The 22,703-nt window shown below is 43.8% G+C and overlaps 1 protein-coding gene across 7 annotated transcripts in view; it reads left to right on the top strand.

Annotated features, from left to right (window-relative positions):
* Positions 1-1,801: 1,801 nt before the first annotated feature.
* The window catches only part of rtn4b (reticulon 4b), a 28,301-nt gene continuing 7,399 nt past the window's right edge, over positions 1,802-22,703 (top strand). Inside the window, exons 1-4 of one of the 7 annotated variants that reach the window (XM_077237557.1) lie at positions 1,802-2,471; positions 2,518-2,694; positions 13,120-13,185; positions 14,235-15,434. In XM_077237557.1, the coding sequence (XP_077093672.1) occupies positions 2,544-2,694; positions 13,120-13,185; positions 14,235-15,434 (1,417 nt within the window). In that variant the 5' untranslated portion in view covers positions 1,802-2,471; positions 2,518-2,543. Of the gene's footprint in view, positions 2,695-13,119; positions 13,186-14,053; positions 15,435-16,223; positions 16,351-17,830; positions 17,991-22,703 lie in introns of those variants that run through there. The other 6 variants (XM_077237556.1, XM_077237560.1, XM_077237558.1 and 3 more) reach the window with 6 other exon arrangements.

Raw genomic sequence — 22,703 nt, 5'->3', positions numbered from 1 at the left:
TAAAAAAAATAGAAGTACACAAAAAAACGACTCAATTACGTAACGCGAGTAAATGTAATTCGTTACTTTCCACCTCTGCACCTTAGTAAGTCAATGGGGCAACTTTGGGCAGCTCCTGTCCCCAGGGGTGCAACTTTTACCCCATTGTGAGGTATGTTCTTACAGAGCCTGTCAGCCTCTTCAAATGTGGTAAACCGCACGTTTCTGCGAAATCCTCGCTCGGAGCTATGAATCGTCAAAGTTTGTCGCAATGTTAAGTCTATGGGATTTTTCGGCCGCTTTTTCGCCCCTGGGGTGAACATCGTACCCCCGATCACTTATAAAAGTCATAGCAAACCATTTCCGAATAATCAGCACAATTTGATGCCTCATTCATGGGTCTGTGACAAAAGCTGCGGGAGGAGATGCGGGTTGGGGACAAAACTTGGGGCTTTGCCTTTGGCAATGGCGGCCATCTTGAAAATTGGCCGCCACATTGAATTTTTGAGTGGCCAACACCTTTTCCAAAATAGTGGCACTTAGAGAGTATCTGTGCCAAATTTCATGCTTCTATACCAATGTGAACGATTTTTTTACTAATCTGCTGCACTATAAGATAATAACTAATGATCTTCGCAATGGAAGTGAATCAATCAAGACTAACTTTAGCTGGACAATAACTTTATCTTAGTAACTCTCTCTGCTCACGCATGTAAACGGGTTATTCCTAATGTTTCAGAAACCCGAATAGGGACCTTAATATTGGCTGCATGTAAACGTAGTGAGTGATCTCATTCAGACCTCCAGCTGAAGACGTTTCAAGTGGAAATCAGTGATGTTTGACTCCTGTGACTTTCATGTCATTGCGTCGCACAGGTTTGAACAGCATGAAGGTGCAGATGATGACAGAATTTGAACTCTCCCTTTAATAATGTATTACTAGGTTTCATCACTTTGACTTTTATTTTGAACAGCTGATTCGTGATGGACTTTAACACACAACGAGCCCTTTAACAACCATCATAACCCAGACGTTTGTCTCTTATATGCCTGAAGCAGATTCACAGCCCCTTTCAACTTTAATGCTCAAACATCTGCTAGAGATTACATTTCAAGCAGGTTATTAGGCTAAATTAAGCAGGTATTCGCTCAATTCCATGAATTGCTTGTAATATATTCTCCAGTGGATATTTGAGAGGGGTGTGTGTCTGCTCTTATGGATATGAGACGGTGTGTGTGTTTTTTGAGTGACAGGAACAGCAGTGCTCAGTAACTCATGAGAATCTGCTATATCTGATGCAGAGCAGATGTTGACAGGGATGTTCTCACTATAGTGGACTATAAAAGAGTAAACTGCTCAAGACCAATCCAACATTCACAGAATACACTGTACATTTACTATAGGCTACATATGGATGGCATATGCACAAATTTGAAACATGATCTGTGAGATATACATATGTAGCACATGTGGGATATACTTACATTTATATATAGTACTGTTTCCTCAGCACAACATACTACACCAACTGCATAGATATAACTTTACAGCATTTATTTTCTTTCTTTTTTATCAGCAAACTAATAATACAATACCACAAATGATAAATAATATCACTACTGGTTTTAGTCGAATGCTTTGAGAGAGTAAATCATTTTGGTTCGTGTGTTTATTGTGGTGTAAAACCCTGATCTAAAGCACAAAGAGAGAGAGAGAGAGAGAGAGATTGAGAAAAGAAGTGTAGGCGGGGCTTAGCGCACTTCTGCTTCTCGATTGGTCATTGGTTACATCATTCAACCACGGTGTTTAGTGATTGGACACACGATTGTAGTCGGTGGTATCCATAATATTCCGCTTAGTCACTTTCGAGGAGTCTTTTAACTTTCAGCAGTGTCGAGCCTCGGCGTCTTTCTCCTCTTAAAGAAAAGAGAGTTTGTGTTTCTTCTGCAGGTTACTGTCTCCTTTCACCTCCAGCCCAACACACTCACATATCAAGCACAGCTTCCGAATGGAAGAAGCAGACAAAGTTTCATCATCCAGTGCACCTGACGAGGCACCGCGCGATCCTGCGATCATGAATGAAGCCGCTCAGACACGGGACGCGGAGGAGGAGAGGACCGAGAAAACTAGTTCTCCACAAACAACCGAAACAGAAACAACTGAGGTAACGTTAACTAGTGCTTCACAAACATCTGAGGTAACTAGTTCTCCGCAGATTACTGAAGAAATGAGTGCTTCACAGCCAGCAGAAGTGATCGTTACTCCAGAGATGGCGGAGGAAAGCGTTACTCCTGTAATGTTAAGTGAAGTTCCAGTGAAGCGGACGAGCACAGAGGCAGAAGTAACGTCTACTTCACAGACATATCCAGTGATCACTGAAGCTGCCGTTACTCCTGAACCAGAGGAGGAAAGCGTTACTCCAGCTGTAACAGAAGCCGTTACTAACGTGGAGGAAAGCGTTACTCCAGCTGTAACAGAAGCCGTTACTAACGTGGAGGAAAGCGTTACTCCAGCTGTAACAGAAGCCGTTACTCCAGAAGTAACATCATCTCAGCAGACAGTGATGAGAGAGGAGCGCGTGACTCCGGTGAAGTCCGCGGAAAGTCCCGCACCGGAGATCAGCAGCTCGTGTGCGGCTCACACACACTCTCTCTCATCCGAAGCCCGTGAGGAGGAGGAGAAGCACACGCACACTCTTCATCCATCATCATCCAGTGAGTATAACATTAATTTCAGCGTTATTTGTGTTGAGATCGTTGGGGGCGGCGGGGATTTCTGATGTTGAATTTGTCTATGGAATACTAAAGCGATCAGATACATGTAGCCTATGAGCGAGACCGAAGGTAATGAGCAGATATTCGGCATTATGTGAAATGCTGCAGTGTTGCAGTGATATTTGTTTCCTGCTGAGGAAATGTGGCATGATGAGGCATTATTGTGTGAATATGTGGTCGACGCGGCCCACCCGCTTCATGAACAAAGACACGCAGCGCGCCTGATGCTTTAAGGAGATTCATACATGAAACCCTTTAATATAGATTATATTTGTGATTTTATACATATATGTATGAATGACGTGAGTTTTTTTAAAATACATAAATATAAACGTGTGTATATACACGTTTATATAAATGTAGCCTATACAAAACATTTATATAAACGTGTGTGTTTGGATCTATGTGTGTGTGTTGTTTATGATGTGTTTAAAAAAAGATTTTTTATAAACGTGTGTGTGTCTGTATACAATATAACCGGAGTAGTTACTGCTCATTTTGTATGTCTCCCTCATCAGACACACCCAATTCAGCTCTTGCAGTTTGTACTAATGTGCTGATGAGTTGAATCAGGTGTTTTAGATGAGGAAGATGTCCAAAATGTGCAGTTGTAGGGTACTTCAGGAAAGGTTTAGGAAGCACTGAGCTAGATAATGCATTAAAGGGATAGTTCACCCAAAAATGAGTTCCAAAGCCATAAGACTTTTGTTCACCTTCAGAACACAAAAGGAAATCTTTTTGATGAAATCTGACTGATTTCCATTGACAGTTACGCAACTACCACTTTGACACTTTAAAAAAGTTCAAAGAAATCGTAAAATTAATCCTTTTGATTAAAGCTGTTTCGTCCAAATTTTCTGAAGAGATTTTATCGCTTTAGGCTATATGGTGAACTATGATGAGGTTAATTCTCGTGTGACGCAGCACGTTTGATCTTCAGCGAGAACCAATGAGGTTCGTTCTCGTGTGACGCAGCACGTTTGATCTTCAGCGAGAACCAATGAGGTTCGTTCTCGTGTGACGCAGCACGTTTGATCTTCAGCGAGAACCAATGAGTTTCGTTCTCGTGTGACGCAGCACGTTTGATCTTCAGCGAGAACCAATGAGTTTCGTTCTCGTGTGACGCAGCACGTTTGATCTTCAGCGAGAACCAATGAGGTTCGTTCTCGTGTGACGCAGCACGTTTGATCTTCAGCGAGAACCAATGAGTTTCGTTCTCGTGTGACGCAGCACGTTTGATCCTCAGCGAGAACCAATGAGGTTCGTTCTCGTGTTACGCAGCACGTTTGATCCTCAGCGAGAACCAATGAGGTTCGTTCTCGTGTTACGCAGCACGTTTGATCTTCAGCGAGAACCAATGAGGTTCGTTCTCGTGTGACGCAGCACGTTTGATCTTCAGCGAGAACCAATGAGGTTCGTTCTCGTGTGACGCAGCACGTTTGATCTTCAGCGAGAACCAATGAGTTTCGTTCTCGTGTGACGCAGCACGTTTGATCTTCAGCGAGAACCAATGAGGTTCGTTCTCGTGTGACGCAGCACGTTTGATCCTCAGCGAGAACCAATGAGGTTCGTTCTCGTGTTACGCAGCACGTTTGATCTTCAGCGAGAACCAATGAGGTTCGTTCTCGTGTGACGCAGCACGTTTGATCTTCAGAGAGAACCAATGAGGTTCGTTCTCGTGTGACGCAGCACGTTTGATCTTCAGCGAGAACCAATGAGGTTCGTTCTCGTGTGACGCAGCACGTTTGATCTTCAGCGAGAACCAATGAGGTTCGTTCTCGTGTGACGCAGCACGTTTGATCTTCAGCGAGAACCAATGAGGTTCGTTCTCGTGTGACGCAGCACGTTTGATCTTCAGCGAGAACCAATGAGTTTCGTTCTCGTGTGACGCAGCGCGTTTGATCTTCAGCGAGAACCAATGAGTTTCGTTCTCGTGTGACGCAGCGCGTTTGATCTTCAGCGAGAACCAATGAGGTTCGTTCTCGTGTGACGCAGCGCGTTCGATCTTCAGCGAGAACCAATGAGTTTCGTTCTCGTGTGACGCAGCACGTTTGATCTTCAGCGAGAACCAATGGGGTTCGTTCTCGTGTGACGCAGCACGTTTGATCTTCAGCGAGAACCAATGAGGTTCGTTCTCGTGTGACGCAGCGCGTTCGATCTTCAGCGAGAACCAATGAGGTTCGTTCTCGTGTGACGCAGCGCGTTCGATCTTCAGCGAGAACCAATGAGGTTCGTTCTCGTGTGACGCAGCGCGTTCGATCTTCAGCGAGAACCAATGAGGTTCGTTCTCGTGTGACGCAGCGCGTTCGATCTTCAGCGAGAACCAATGAGGTTCGTTCTCGTGTGACGCAGCGCGTTCGATCTTCAGCGAGAACCAATGAGTTTCGTTCTCGTGTGACGCAGCACGTTTGATCTTCAGCGAGAACCAATGAGTTTCGTTCTCGTGTGACGCAGCGCGTTTGATCTTCAGCGAGAACCAATGAGGTTCGTTCTCGTGTGACGCAGCGCGTTCGATCTTCAGCGAGAACCAATGAGTTTCGTTCTCGTGTGACGCAGCACGTTCGATCTTCAGCGAGAACCAATGAGTTTCGTTCTCGTGTGACGCAGCACGTTTGATCTTCAGCGAGAACCAATGAGTTTCGTTCTCGTGTGACGCAGCACGTTTGATCTTCAGCGAGAACCAATGGGGTTCGTTCTCGTGTGACGCAGCACGTTCGATCTTCAGCGAGAACCAATGAGTTTCGTTCTCGTGTGACGCAGCACGTTCGATCTTCAGCGAGAACCAATGAGGTTCGTTCTCGTGTGACGCAGCGCGTTCGATCTTCAGCGAGAACCAATGAGGTTCGTTCTCGTGTGACGCAGCACGTTTGATCTTCAGCGAGAACCAATGAGTTTCGTTCTCGTGTGACGCAGCACGTTTGATCTTCAGCGAGAACCAATGAGGTTCGTTCTCGTGTGACGCAGCACGTTCGATCTTCAGCGAGAACCAATGAGGTTCGTTCTCGTGTGACGCAGCACGTTCGATCTTCAGCGAGAACCAATGAGGTTCGTTCTCGTGTGACGCAGCACGTTTGATCTTCAGCGAGAACCAATGAGTTTCGTTCTCGTGTGACGCAGCACGTTTGATCTTCAGCGAGAACCAATGAGGTTCGTTCTCGTGTGACGCAGCACGTTTGATCTTCAGCGAGAACCAATGAGGTTCGTTCTCGTGAAGCAGCACGTTTGATCTTCAGCGAGAACCAATGAGGTTCGTTCTCGTGTGACGCAGCACGTTTGATCTTCAGCGAGAACCAATGAGGTTCGTTCTCGTGTGACGCAGCTCGTTTGATCTTCAGCGAGAACCAATGAGGTTCGTTCTCGTGTGACGCAGCACGTTTGATCTTCAGCGAGAACCAATGAGTTTCGTTCTCGTGTTACGCAGCACGTTTGATCTTCAGCGAGAACCAATGAGTTTCGTTCTCGTGTGACGCAGCACGTTTGATCTTCAGCGAGAACCAATGAGGTTCGTTCTCGTGAAGCAGCACGTTTGATCTTCAGCGAGAACCAATGAGGTTCGTTCTCGTGTGACGCAGCACGTTTGATCTTCAGCGAGAACCAATGAGTTTCGTTCTCGTGTGACGCAGCACGTTTGATCTTCAGCGAGAACCAATGAGTTTCGTTCTCGTGTTACGCAGCACGTTTGATCTTCAGCGAGAACCAATGAGTTTCGTTCTCGTGTGACGCAGCACGTTTGATCTTCAGCGAGAACCAATGAGGTTCGTTCTCGTGAAGCAGCACGTTTGATCTTCAGCGAGAACCAATGAGGTTCGTTCTCGTGTGACGCAGCACGTTTGATCTTCAGCGAGAACCAATGAGGTTCGTTCTCGTGTTACGCAGCACGTTTGATCTTCAGCGAGAACCAATGAGGTTCGTTCTCGTGTGACGCAGCACGTTGGATGCTATTTCTGTTTACGTTTGCTGATCAATGTTTATATGTGGATAAATGCCTTAATTCAATCCGTTCATCATATAAAGCGATGGAGTCTTTTCAGGAATTTTGGATTAAACCGCTCAGTTCATATGGATGGCTCAATTAGGTTTAAGATCTCTTTATGAATTTTTTTAAACTTCAAAGTGGTAGTTGCATAGCTGCCAATGAAGGGACTCTCAGATTTCCTGAAAAAGATATTTATTTTTGTTCGGAAGATGAAAAAAAGTATTTTGTTTGGAACAACATGAGAGTAAGTAAATGACAGAATTTTCATTTTGGGATGAATTATCCCTTTAAACTCTATTTTATTCTCCTGAATTTACGGTTTCGGCCCAGAAGTTGGTTCATCACTTGTTCATATTGAATGCATTTTGCTCTGCAAAGAAAACCGGAGTCATTGACTCAGTTACAGCGGATCTCAGACCTGGTTTAGGCAAGCTCTCCCTGCTTTACCCATGGTGTTTGAGTCTGAAGTGTGATGTATCATCTCCTTAACCAAACGAAGTTTGCTTGTGTGATGATCCGTGTCCATGATGATCCTCTGTTCTGGGCTGTCATCTATCAGTGTGTGTGTTATTTAGGACAGCAATAGTCTAAATAAAGACTAAGACGTCTTCATGCTCATATCCATGCGGAGTGGAACAATGTTAAGTGAGTGTTGAGTGACGCTGTGCTTCTGTTGTCTTATCTGATCCAGAGCTCCAGACCAACCTAAGAGAGCAATGGAAACCAATAACATCACAATATTACTGTTTTACTAAGAAGCACAGTTACCAATAATCTCATGGAAATGCACAGTGAGTTTGAAAAAGTTCCAGAAATGTACAAAAAGTGCCCTGGCCTTGAATGACAAGGTAAGGAAAATAAGACTAAATCAAAATTAAATAACCAAGACTAGGTTGACCATGTGATTTTTCTCAGGAGATGTTTTGAGCATTTTACTTCAGACACCGGATTATCAGTAAACTGCCAAGAGAACTGCTAGCTGGCTGCTCAAAACAAACTAGCAATCTGTGTGAATTACAGAAATATAAGACTTGCTAGAACTACATTTAGCTGCCAAGCAACCTTTCCACAAGGATAGATTGATTTTATTTTTGTGACTTGTGCATAGCTTGATGAGAAATGATGCAGAGTAGGTGTGTGTGTGTGTGTGTGTGTGTGTGTGTGTGTGTGTGTGTGTTGTAGTAGTAAAGAGAGAGAATGGGAGAAGGAAGTGTGTGTGAGGTGGACCTGGTCACCACAGACCCAAATCTTCTCAGCTGTTGCTACTGTCATACACTGCACTGTCTCTTCATGTGGCACTTTATGTTTGGCACATTGTATTGGTCACTATATCATAACAAGGTAATAAAATGTGTAATCACACCCCCGGACACCCCCGGACACCCCAAGGGAGAGGAGAGCACCCCCACATAATAAATCCCAATTTAACCCCTGAGCAACAGTATTCACGATCCGCGAGTAAACACATTTTCTCATCGCTCTCGTTGTGCTGTCTAAAGCCATGCTGGTGGACGGCCCAGACGAGCGTTTCGTTCTCTCTGCCGTTTGATGTGTCTCATACACACAGGAACAGCGGTGCAATAATCACAGATAGTCAAACTTGATTACATGCTTGATAAGAATTTCAGTGTTATTGTTCAGGTGTGGTTGAATAACCTTTGGATTGTGTGACTCTTACAGCAACTTCTGCACATTATGTAAAGCCACATAGAAAGCTGCTGCTTATTTTGTTTATTTATAAACTGCAGAATAACATATAGTGCCTCTGGAAAAAATGACATTGTCTTTATTATTTTTTTAACATAATTATTTTTTAATATCTACAACAAAAGCGGCTCCTGATTACCACGTGACTCTGGCGTTTTTTCACATAAACATGGGTTTCTTACCCTGGGATTTTCTTTTTTTTAGTGAAAACGCTGATATTTATATGGGGGTAGAATTGTTCCATTATTCCAAATAAATAGATTAAGATCCACAAATAAATGTAAAGAGTTTCACAAAAAAAATATAAAACTCACAAATAAATAAAATTAGCTTTGCGTATAAAAATCAATATTTACAAATGTGTTTTATGCCACAAACACAACTCTGCCTGGCATTTATTTGTGAACCGTTTTTCGTGCATTTGTAAATCTCCTCACACATTTGTGGATTTAGAAACACTTCTAGCGTCGACGTGCAGACAAATCAACAAATAAGTGACTCCACCCACCCTTTACCTAAGCCAATCAGATAACGGCCACATTGAGCTGACCAATCGTAGCACGTTCTCACTACAACCAATCACGTTAGGCTTTACAATCGGGGCCAGAACTGGATCTGATTAATTTTGCAGATATTATCAACACCCCTGAAAACATCTGTAATGGGAGCTTCATTCAAATGAGCTGTTTGTGTGGTTAAAACATCCCGTTTCCAAAGATTGTTGGAGTTTAAGGCTTCTTTATATTTATTATTCTTTATTATTAACTCAGGATTACACACAAATGATCATCACAGATCCCGAGCATCATAACCCTCTCTACCGGAGTCAAGCGGCGCGTCAAAAGCAAAGCCGATTATCTTCCCTGCCGTAGCAGTTTCACATCATGTAAAACTAACATGTTTGCAGTGTAACACATTTTGCCCATGACGTCTGTTTTCTTCCCTGAAGATATATGACGTATAATCTTCTTTATTGACTATGCTGGCTACATGAAAATTCATAATTCGTGATATGTCTACACTGGACGCGGCGCAGCGCGACACGATGATTCACTGATAGTAAACGGATGCCCGTTCTTCTTCTTCTGAAGCGGCTACTACACGCAACTACACGCAACTACACGCTACTACACGCTACTACACGCTACTACACGCAACTACTGCCACTACACGCCACTACACGCCACTAAACGACACTACACGCAACAACACGCAACTACAGGCAACTACAGGCAACTACAGGCAACTACAGGCAACTACACGCAACTACACGCTACTACACGCAACTACACGCCACTACACGCCACTACACGCCACTACACGCAACAACAGGCAACTACACGCCACTACACGCAACTACACGCAACAACACGCCACTACACGCCACTACACGCCACTACACGCAACAACACGCCACTACACGCCACTACACGCAACTACACGCCACTACACGCCACTACACGCAACAACACGCAACTACACGCCACTACACGCCACTACACGCCACTACACGCCACTACACGCCACTACACGCCACTACACGCAACAACACGCAACTACACGCAACTACACGCCACTACACGCCACTACACGCCACTACACGCCACTACACGCAACAACACGCAACTACACGCAACTACACGCCACTACACGCCACTACACGCCACTACACGCCACTACACGCAACTACACGCCACTACACGCCCACTACATGCTACTACACGCCACTACACGCCACTACACGCCACTACACGCCACTACACGCAACTACACGCTACTACACGCCACTACACGCCACTACACGTTACTACACGTTACTACACGTTACTACACGCCACTACTAGGGATGCTAACCGATGACCGTTTGACCGATGGTTGACCGTCTCAACGTTAACCGATCAAAGTTGTCGGTAGTCGGTTAAAAAAAAAAGTGATCTCTAAATTAGGCTATTATAGACAGTGGACTAAACGCTACTACAGTTAGCCATCTTAATCGAAGATATTTTTGTGTGTAGTGAACAAATCCCTCACACTCAATTTTTCATAACTCGCCTGTTTGTACTTAATAAACCAATAAAAACATTTGGCGCGAGGTCACAGCGTTTGGGTTCGCGCGCTCACAAGGTTTGCGAAAAGTAAAGGCTACAGGCTAAACCACTGGAGGTTAGAGCCAGGGCAGACGACAGGATGAAGCGTGCAAAGAAACGTAGTGTGTAGGACCATTTCACCAAAAAGAATGACACAGTAAGTTGCAACTTGAGTGATACAGTGCTTAAATACAGTAGTAATACTGTAGAAATACATTACATCTACATTTCAGTGGTAACAGATAAGGTGATGATGATCATCATCTTTCTTTATTATTGTTAGCACTAACGTTACCTCAAACTAAGTCGGAGCTGTCATTTACTTAAATGAGACGCTGCAATGTTTTAAATGAGCTTCTAACGCTAGACTAACACCTTTATTTTCAACGCGATCACCTTGTACCCAATCCATTTCAAAGCTAAGGAGCCATTTGCCCTCCGATTACATACAAGCTCCTCGGCGCCGCGTTTGCGGGACTCATTTTTCGCGCTGTAGGGGATTTTAAAAAAGTGACGTGAGTGGAAGCGCGGCGCCGGGGCAGTGTGTGTGTGTGTGTGTGAGCGGGAGGCAGAGAGAGATGCGACAGAGTTGCGAAATTGCAGGCGCGGCTCGAAATGGCTGTTATTTCAAATAGCGTGGCATATTTTAAACGAATCGGTTAACCGGTTTCAACCGGCTAATGAGGCTCGGTGGTCGGTCAAGAAAATTTTTCGTTTTCGCCATCCCTAGCCACTACACGCAACTACACGCCACTACACGCCACTACACGCCACTACACGTTACTACACGTTACTACACGCCACTACACGCCACTACACGTTACTACACGTTACTACACGCAACTACACGCAACTACACGCCACTACACGCCACTACACGCAACTACACGCCACTACACGCCACTACACGTTACTACACGTTACTACACGCCACTACACGCCACTACACGTTACTACACGTTACTACACGCAACTACACGCAACTACACGCCACTACACGCCACTACACGCAACTACACGCCACTACACGCCACTACACGTTACTACACGTTACTACACGCCACTACACGCCACTACACGCAACTACACGCAACTACACGCTACTACACGCTACTACACGCCACTACACGCCACAGCACCCAACTAAACGCCACTACACGCCACTACACGCCACTACACGCCACTACACGCTACTACACGGAGGACACATCATTTGCACATTTGGTCCTTTGCTTGTCCAATGTAGAAAGCCTCGCACGGGGTAGACACGATGTAATACATTACAAAACGGACGATTTTGTCTTTTAAAGCACAATCGTTGTGACAAATAGCTAGCTATAGGACATAAATATTATGTAGAATACAAAATATCAGCCCAAATGACCATCATTGAAAATGTAACAGCGTGTGGCAAATGGGGTCTTGAGTGGATAATGCTGAAATAATACACATTTGCATTTATATTGGATGCTGTAAGTAACTTTTACAATACAATTATTAAGTCTGATTCATATGAAATATTATTTGTGTGATCAAGCGTTTTAACGGATAAATTCAAATCGCTGCTGTCTGCTGGGCATTTCGCTTTTAAATGCATGTTATAGCCTATATTTAATCATTAGATCCACGGACCTGCTATTTAAAACTTGACTGGAGAAGTGGGAAAAGCTGTTGTGACAGTAATTTCCCCAATATTACACAAACTCGCGTATGTATCACGAGGTTGAATCCAGTTATTCATTAGTCAGCAACGCATTGATGCTTTTCTGTTTTATCATGATTAACGTGACGCTTCCATAACGCGTTGTTCCCATAACGCAAGCGCTGTTTCTCTGGCATTTTCAAAGGCTCATAAAAATGTGTCTTGGCTTGATACGCAGTCTCATGGTCTAACTCTAACGAAATCCACATTTTAAACATTTTACTGAAGCAATATTATGGGTCTTCCTTAGCCTACACTTCCTATTTGAGCCAATGCAGATGAACGAGCAAAGTTATTTCAGGGCAAGACCCCCCCGAGTGTAAAGCCTAACGTGGTTGGTTGTAGCGAGAACGTGCTACGATTGGTCAGCTCAATGTGGCCGTTATCTGATTGGCTTAGGTAAAGGTTGGGTGGAGTCACTTATTTGTGGATTTGTCTGCACGTCGACGCTAGAAGTGTTTCAGAATCCACAAATGCGTGAGGAGATTTACAAATGCACAGGAACCGATTCACAAAATGAATGCCAGGCAGAGTTGTGTTTGTGGTTTAAACAACATTTGTAAATATATTTTTTATTTGCAAATCTCATTCTATTTATTTATGAGTTTTATAATTCTTTGTGAAAGTCTTTACATATATTTGTGGATCTTAATCTATTTATTTGTGAATTTGATATATTTTTGTGAATCTCTTTACATATATTTGTGGAACATAATCTATTTATTTGGAATAATGGAACAATTCTACCCCCATATATTTGTGATCCTAATGGCTTGAACACATAGCTGACTAGCACATATAAATGTTTAAATGATGTCGTCCCCTTCTATAAATCACTTGCTCTCTGACTCGGGCTTTAGTGAGTGAAACGCCTTCGTGTGGTTGTTTTTCAGATGATCCCGAACCTCCTTCTGCTCCTGGCGTCGCTCCTGCGCTCTTTCAGCCTCGGTTTCCATCAGGTACGTTTCTTCTTTGCTAGAATGCTGATGTAGTTTTCATCTTTGTGCTGCCATTTATTTAGTGCTTGCATTTAGGGTAATGTTTGACCTGATATCAATTTAACATCATGAAAGTATGATTTTCATTGATCTGGACTAGGGTTGTGATGATGCCAGTAATCCGCACACATACCAGTGAAGTTTTTGATTTTCAGTCCTTTAAATACCACCATATTAATTTAAATGCCGTTAAACCTATTCCATCATTTAAAACTCCACTTATTTAAAATGCTTGTATAGATAATGAACAATTAATTTAAATTGAGTTTTCCGTTGAGCCCATGAGTATTTCCGGGTTCGGTCAGATCTCATCCGAGGGCAAATTATGAAATTTCTTTGTGTGCGGGAGCAGCTCGTGAATATTAATTAGGTTATGTGACTGCACAATATCAGTATGAAGTAACTGACATTCATGAGGCAAGCCTTCTCTAAATGCCATTAGTGATTGCAGCACCCATGTACCAAATCAAGTCTGTGCTGCTGATATTATTAAGATCCTTTTGTGTAATTTTTTAATTGATTGGTATGCAAACACTGGCACTATTGATAGCCCTAATGCAGCCTCAGTATTGTCAGAATGTGTCCTGGAACGGGTGAAATGATTGACGTTAGTCTTGATTTTTGCCATTTTGCTCTGTCTGCTTAAGCACTCAGATGGTTGATTTGTTCTGACTTTCACATGTCTCTGAATAACGAGAGAAGCTTGGTCTCCTACAAGTCTGTAACGCTTTGCATTAGTTAACCTGTACAGAAAAACTCAGTTAACATCCTCATATATTGCATTCTTTCAGAGCAGATATTTATTAATTGCATGACCACCTGATTTTAGAGAGAAAAGTGGATGCTTTCAATGAAGGACAAACTTTTGGAATTCAAAGTCTGAAAGGTGAAGTGTTGTATCTTCAGTAGCCATGAGGGGATTTAGCTTGAAGATTGTGAAACCCTGACAGGATCGTCCACAGGGCCAGACTCCAGCTAACCGCAGTTCATGTCTCGTTCTGATCCCGCAGACTGCTGGGATTCTCCATCCGTAGCTTCACAGGCCTCTGAACGAACTATGGATTCATTGGGACACAAGGACTCGGCAGGATTCGACCCTGATGTGCTAAGCCAGTCAGATGACGACTTCATGTTTGAAACGAAGAAAAGTCCCTTTCAGGCGTTTTCCCCTCTAAACGACAGTCTCGGGGAAACACCGGCCGATAGTCCCTCTCCAGACCTGGTCCAAGATGCGTATGATGGAGAAGAAGCTCACGCGCAGTTAGAGTCAAGAGAAACCAAACAAGGGCTTTCCCTTTCGTATGCTTCCGATGTCAACACGGCTTCCGATGACCGGCCGATGTCTCTCCCAGATATTTTGAAGTCTTCTCCGATGAACCCTGAAAAGGTGGACTCCGGCTCATCAGAAGGAAGCCCTGAGTTCAGCCCGGCTCATAGAAGAGGGAACGATTCCCCCAAATCCCCGTTCTCGCCGTCTGCTAACAGTCTGGACTCCAAGATCTTGCTTCTGAAGGAGATGGCCGAGGTCACGGAGGCCAGAGCGGCCACAGAGAAGGTCAAGCTGGGAGAACACAACAACTTCGAGCAGAGTTTTGTAGCTTTCGATCTCGTGAAAGAGACAGACGTGCCTCAAAAAACGGACAGTCTTTTGAAGGACAAGGTTGAGGTGTTAAGCCAAACTTCTGTTCAAATGGCGCACAAATTTGATTGCCTGAACTTCCCATTGGGAAAGGCTCAGGAACAGTGGGATTCTGAGAGCCCTTCTGCGGACTCCTTCTCCCCGGTGTTGGACGCGGTGTCCCAGAAACCCTCCAGCTTCTCCGCGGAGCAGGAGCGCCGAGACGAGGCGTCCGAGCCCGAGCCGTCCTCTGAAGAGTTCGAGTTTATCGAGAGGCCGACACGAGGAGCTGCTGAGGACTTTCTGGAGATGCAGGATAGCCTGGCGTTCATGAAACCGGCATCAGAAGTGTTGCTGGATGAAGACAGATCTCCTGAACTGGAGTCTGTAGCCGAAGAGGAAGATCAGATCTCCCACCATCTTCCCACCCCGGCGTCAGACGAATCCTCTGCTGGGAGAGGAAAGGCAGGCCTGGAATCTGATTTACAAGAACTCTCCCCAAGTCCAGTAACCCGTCCTCCAGGGGATAAACCTGTATCCGGGAAGAGGGAAGCTGAAGGAATCCCGATGTCGGATCCGAGCGCAGCGGCAGGTAAATCATCAGTGTCATCACAGCCCGTTCCCTTCACTGGACCTTTCATTTACCCATCGTGTTCTGTCTGTGTATGATCATCACTTGTGTTTTGTCCTCTTCCCCTCATCTCTCATGCATCTCACCTTCGGCACGGCATGATGTTGCATTATGGGTCAGTTTGCATGATCACCTTTCTGTTTGATTTGCTCACTGTGAAACAACTTGCTTTGATCCCTATTCTGAAAAATATATTTTCAGATTTGTAAAATGAAGCACTGAAGATAGCAATGTGCTGAAACGTTCTCCTGTCCATTTTTTTATAATTCACTTTGCACTTTTTGCACGATGAAATCCATAAAATAAAATAAATGTTTTTATAGACTTCTGTAGTCTGGACTGAATCCAGCCTTCTAGCTCGTTTTCCAGATTTGTAAAATTTGTTAAAAAAACACTTTGGCTCAATCTACAAGTATATGATTGGGAAACTTGCTTGGGCTTAGGGTTGTTTTCTAGAAGAATGTGTATTTGCAGAGTTTGTGCTCCTCATTGCAGCACTGGCTCTTTATGCTCCGCAGTGATGAAGTAATGCAGGTCACAGAGCGTGGGGTGTTTACAGGGCACTGAAACTGCTCATCAGTCTATCTGAAGTCACACTGGACTTTATGCCTTGACTTGCAGTAAGTGAGAGACTCGGGCTGTTACGGTGAAGGAATTTCCCTTGCGGTTATTTTGAGTGGTTCAATAGCGCAATATGCGGTATTATAGCCATTTATTTATTTATTTCTATATAAATAAGTGTTACGTTGTGGTCAGCAGGCACAAAACAAGGACATTTAACCAATAAAACCGAAACTAAACGGAGCGTTGAAACCGGAAGTGAAGTAAACAGAGAATGTCAAAATAAGGCTCCACATAACAGAACATAAACCTGACAGTACGCTCGTTAAGCTATTGTTATATGTGTAACAGTTAGGCTAGTTCCGATCAGTGAATCTGACTGGACGAGAGGCTTTCTTGCATATTTTTCACCAATATCAGCATTGCTCATCTCCTGCACAGTTACACTGTTACGCCACAAGGATTGTCTTTGAGTGAGTTATTAAACCGTTTATTCAACAAAAAACGCTGATTCAATCAAAGATTAATGTAATGAAACAAGGTGTTAATTATTAAGCTGATGCTTCACCTCATAGAGATTTGTTTGCTGATTGATTCAATGCATTGACGAGCGCTGATGCCATTCATGGAAAATGCCCTTAAATGTTAAAAGGATGATACAAGGATTTCGCTTTCCTTGGACACTGCAACCCTTTCACAAACACACGACTTGTCCTCAAAGGTCAACAGGAGTGACTGTGTGGTGTTGGAGGTAGACTTGTGTTTGGGGGTCAGCTGATGGTGTGTGTGTGTGTGTGTGTGTGTGTGTGTGTGTGTGTGTGTGTGTGTGTGTGTGTAGGAGACTGGTTTCCCCTCCTCCAGCGCTGATATCCCTCAGTCTCTCACACTCACACACACACACACACACACACACACACACACACTGCAGACATGGACCCGCCTCTATAACCTCACGCCTCCTCTCAGCGCTGATATCTCTGTCTCTCTCTCTCTCACACACACACACACACACACACACACACACACACACACACACACACACTGCAGACATGGACCCGCCTCTATAACCTCACGCCTCCTCTCAGCGCTGATATCCCTCAGTCTCTCTCTCACACACACACACACACACACACACACACACACACACACACACACACACACACACAAACACTGAAGACATGGACCCGCCTCTATAACCTCATGCCTCCTCTCAGCGCTGATATCCCTCAGTCTCTCACACACACACACACACACACACACACACACACACACACACACACACACACACACACACTGCAGACATGGACCCGCCTCTATAACCTCATGCCTCCTCTCAGCGCTGATATCCCTCAGTCTCTCACACACACACACACACACACACACACACACACACACACACACACACACACACACACACACTGAAGACATGGACCCGCCTCTATAACCTCATGCCTCCTCTCAGCGCTGATATCCCTCAGTCTCTCACACACACACACACACACACACACACACACACACACACACACTGAAGACATGGACCCGCCTCTATAACCTCATGCCTCCTCTCAGCGCTGATATCCCTCAGTCTCTCACACACACACACACACACACACACACACACACACACACACACACACACACACACACACACACACACACACACACACACTGCAGACATGGACCCGCCTCTATAACCTCATGCCTCCTCTCAGCGCTGATATCCCTCAGTCTCTCACACACACACACACACACACACACACACACACACACACACACACACACACACACACACACACACACACACACACACACACACTGCAGACATGGACCCGCCTCTATAACCTCACGCCTCCTCTCAGCGCTGATATCCCTCAGTCTCTCACACACACACACACACACACACTGCAGACATGGAACCGGCGGACCAACAGCCCTCCGCAGACTGGAAACACACGGGTACAACACTTTCCTCATACTCCAGCTCTCTGTAGCGCATGTGTTGTGGACGTGTAATGCGGGGATGGTGAAGGCAGTCCTGCTGATGATGTGTACAGACGTGTGGAGCTCGACTGGGCGATGATGGAGTTACTCCGTGTGTTTAATGAAGCCAGATCCTTTAGCAGAAATGAAACGGGCTGTTGTTTCTAATGCAACCTTTGCTCATAGAGGATGAATCAGAGCTCATGCTGATAATCTGGTCAAAGGTTCTGGGTGCGGTGGGTCAAAAGTAGTTGTTTAATGATTTGCTGCTGCATCTTGCAAAACTAGGTGGACTAGAACCAAATTTCCTCTGTCAATGTGCAAAATGCTTTTTTAAACCGGTCTTAAATAGCAGGAGACGTTTAAACGCTATGACTATGGTACCATGAAGCATCACAGTGGTTCAGTAATGGTATCAGACAGTTTAATTACTATATTCATACACCATGGTATGTACTGTACATGGTTGCTCACAGAGGCATTATAGTGTCATAATGTGTACAGTAGGGGTTCGGGAGACTAGTCGAGAGCGTCCGCTCAGAAGATGAGCACGGCGAGGGAGTGTTTTTGAAACCTTGCACATCTTTTCAGTTTTCTTCTATGTCATGTCAAACTAGTATAACAGTTAAGCTTGCTTATAGGCTTGTTATATTACCGGCTATGAGGGACAATACGGTACGGAAATTTATATCGGATTAAAGGAGAAACATAATGAATGGATCTTACTTGACACTTGAACAGTTGCTATATCGACATCCATTCCTAACGATAGAAATAGTGTATAGTTGTCAGTACAGGTCAGGCTTTTCTTGCCATTTTGCGCCCGTCGTTTACAGATTGATTAAACGCATGTGTGTTTAAACCTATCAATGAACAACAATACCTTAATCTGCTGACTTATGTGGACTAACTTTTATTTGAGGAAATCCGTTTAAGGCTATTAAGTTTAAACGTTATTGGTCCTGTGCTGCTTGATTGAGTTAATTTTAATAAACATGTCTATAATGGCTAACTTTGCTTAACCCTCTGGGGTCAGAGGTGAAAATCATCCTGGTCACTCATCAAATCAATATATTGATTTAAAATTTGTAAGACGTGTTTTGTGTCAGAAAGCTGTTTGTGGGGAGGGCGTGAGTGATCATGAATATTGATATAGCTGGAAGACAGAACTAGATTTGCTAGATTTAGACGGAGGTTAGACTAGTCGATTAGTCGGTTGCAAAATTCTCGTTTAAACTGTTAAGTCAGTCATTGTGCACATCCCGAGTCTATAGTGCTTTTCACTGTACACATGCTTTCATAGCAGCTTTAGAGACAGTCGTACTGTTTTGTCTTCGTGTTTTACCATAGAGAGTGCTAGTGCTGGCGATAATGAGTGCAGAGTTTTACATCTAGATATCCTGTATTTATAATGTTCTCTCACATATATCAGTGCTGCAGTGACTCAAACACACCAGCGACCTATCAAGAGAATGACTGAGGAGACTTAAATATTCATTTGTACCTCACATTATGCTATCGAATGGCTTCAGAAGTCTAGGAATATATAGTGCACGAAAACTTTATGGTGCTTTACAGTGTTTTTTATATCTTTAGTGGGGTTAACAATAACAGGGATTATTACATGGCTCGGTTGAATTCTAATGTAGAATGCGGTCCGTTATTTTTTCGCTGTGAAGTATAACCAGATACAATTTATATAGAGACATGCCACTTCCTCAGTCCTCAATACAACTATATAGGGAAAACCTGTAACGCCAAAGATGGCGGTTGTATGGATATGTCCCGCCCCTCCCGCTGGAAAGCCAATCGTCTGCTTTGAACAGTCAAGCCGGGAAACATTTAAGCCTATCGTCTGGTTCCACTGACGCATGCGCACCGTTGAGGTTTGCGACAGCGGAGACGATTGGCGACAGCGAGTTGTGTTGTGTGCAAGATCAGATTAATCCACGAGGAAGAGGGTGATCACAACGCGAAGGCACTGGACCACCAAGGTAGTTAAAGCATTTTATATCGACCACAAATATGTTTAAGTGCTCAGCACAACACCGGCATTCTGGATAGAGACGTAAAGTTGGTGTCATGAACCCTTGCGCATGCGTAGTAAAGTATAACCTGTGGGGGAAAGGCGTTTTAAACCTTATTTTGGGGCAAAGTCATCAAACTTTTTCAGTGATTTTTATAATATTTTACTGCTGTTTCTATACATGCAGTTTTTATTCAATTCAATTCAATTCAAATGTATTTGTATAGTGCTTTTCACAATACACATTGTCTCAAAGCAGCTTTACAGAAATTGCATTTCGGAAATGTACATAGAAAAATACAGTTAGTTAATCAAGTATTAATTTATGGCATAACATATCGCCGGCTTTGAGTCGTCTCTTCACAGGCGTCGAGTCGTCTCTTCACAGGCGTTGGGGTATCTGAAGTCTCCGTGAGAGGCTGGATACAAACTGGAGCTGACTAGCGTCCCGAGATAACAGCAGAAAGGCAGATGGGAAATAATTAGCATAGCTGATGTTCATAATGTTAATGCATTCGAACTGATTCAGCAGCAGTATCAAAGGTTAAGCATTAAATGAATGCTTGGTTAAAGAGATGCGTCTTTAATCTAGTTTTAAACTGGGACAGCGAGTCTGAGTCTCGTACAATATCAGGAAGGCTATTCCAGAGTTTAGGAGCTAAATGCGAGAACGCCCTCCCTCCTTTAGTGGACTTAGATATCCTAGTGAAAGTGCAGTTCTGACTCTCTGCCCATTCATTTAGATAGGAGCCTGGTCTTGTTAGTCCGAAACAGCGGCCCGGAGGCGTCGCCAAGATGGCGGCCAAGTGGCACGACTCGCCTAACGGACTATTTTCTTAAGCGGAAGCAATATAATAATTTTTAAATCAATAAACTCCTTTTTAAATCAATATTTTGTGTCAAATTATTGATTTATTTGGTAGGTAGCCATGTAATAAGCGGGATAATGTAGAGCGAGGCGGTTATAGCGAACACAACCCCTTCAGGCTGATCAGGACCCCTCCGCCTCGCTCTCGTCAGGGTTGTGTTTGCTATAACAACTGCATCGCTCTACATTATCCCTCACATAGCACGTACGATCTCTGATGCCACCGAAGCGGCGGCGGGGAGGATTATGGGTGAGGAACCTCGAGCGCTGGCGCTGCTGTACGCCGGTCTCGTTGTCACGCTAACTGGACGGGATTTACCGCCAGTTTTCAAAATCACGATAATCAAAGACGGTTTTCGTGATAATTAAATTGTAAACGGTAATACTAACCGTCATTTTATCGTGAAACCGGTAATCGTTCCATCCCTAATCGGTAAACCAAGTAAAATCTAATTCATACAGGTAATCACTCAAAAATAGCCAAGCACTCTCCATTACACCACTTGATGGATTGCAACTTTATAAAAAGAAAAAAATTCACAGGGTCAAAGTCATCACAAATCTGTTTTTTGCTTCATGATGTATAGATTGAGGTGAAACCTCCCCCAAAACAATTTAAAGCATAATGCTGCATTAAAAGATTTGACAAAATTAAGGAATGTGAATATTTTCTTAATTCAATTCAATTCAATTCAAATTTATTTGTATAGCGCTTTTCACAATACACATTGTCTCAAAGCAGCTTTACAGAAATTGCATTTCGGAAATGTACATAGAAAAATACAGTTAGTTAATCAAGTATTAATTTATGGCATAACATATCGCCGGCTTTGAGTTGTCTCTTCACAGGCGTCGAGTCGTCTCTTCACAGGCGTCGAGTCGTCTCTTCACAGGCGTCGAGTCGTCTCTTCACAGGCGTTGGGGCATCTGAAGTCTCCGTGAGAGGCTGGATACAAACTGGAGCTGACGAACGCTATTTACCTCGGGACTAGCGTCCCGAAATAACAGCAGAAAGGCAGATGGGAAATAATTAGCATAGCTGATGTTCATAATGTTAATGCATTCGAACTGATTCAGCAGTAGTATCAAAGGTTAAGCATTAAGTGAATGCTTGGTTAAAGAGATGCGTCTTTAATCTAGTTTTAAACTGGGACAGCGAGTCTGAGTCTCGTACAATATCAGGAAGGCTATTCCAGAGTTTAGGAGCTAAATGCGAGAACGCCCTCCCTCCTTTAGTGGACTTAGATATCCTAGGAATGACCAGAAGCCTCGAATTTAGTGATCTTAAAGAGCGCGATGGATTGTATGGCGATAGAAGGTCTGTTAAATACACAGGAGCTAAACCATTTAGGGCTTTATAGGTCAGTAGGAATACTTTGTAATTGATACGTAACTTAATAGGTAACCAGTGTAGAGATGATAAAATAGGTGTTATATGATCATATTTTCTTGATCACTTTCTTAATTCACTGTAAATGATGCAATTTTGCATGAATTATCCCTTTAGTTATATAAAATAAAGTGGGTTTTTCCACTGATGTCTGACGGAAGATAAACTCGCGCTCGTTTCTGTGTTCGGTGAACTCTGTCAGTCGTAACAGGTGTGTGTGTGTAGTTGTAGAGATGAACATCTGCAGAGAAACATGAGTGTGTGTGTGAGTTCAGAAACACTCTTATCATGGGTTTGATTGGCGTCACGTCTTCCGTAGTTGCTTTATAAACAGATGTTGATGCAGATGAAGGACAAATGCTAGATTAGCAAGAGCTTGTGCATGTTGATCCTAAACGCGTCATG

The sequence above is a fragment of the Siphateles boraxobius genome, unplaced genomic scaffold (genome assembly GCF_051911475.1).
Source record: "Siphateles boraxobius isolate OS27281-9 unplaced genomic scaffold, OSU_SipBor_1 204, whole genome shotgun sequence".
NCBI classification, from domain to species: domain Eukaryota; kingdom Metazoa; phylum Chordata; class Actinopteri; order Cypriniformes; family Leuciscidae; genus Siphateles; species Siphateles boraxobius.
This window is presented reverse-complemented; position numbering and strand designations above follow the sequence as displayed.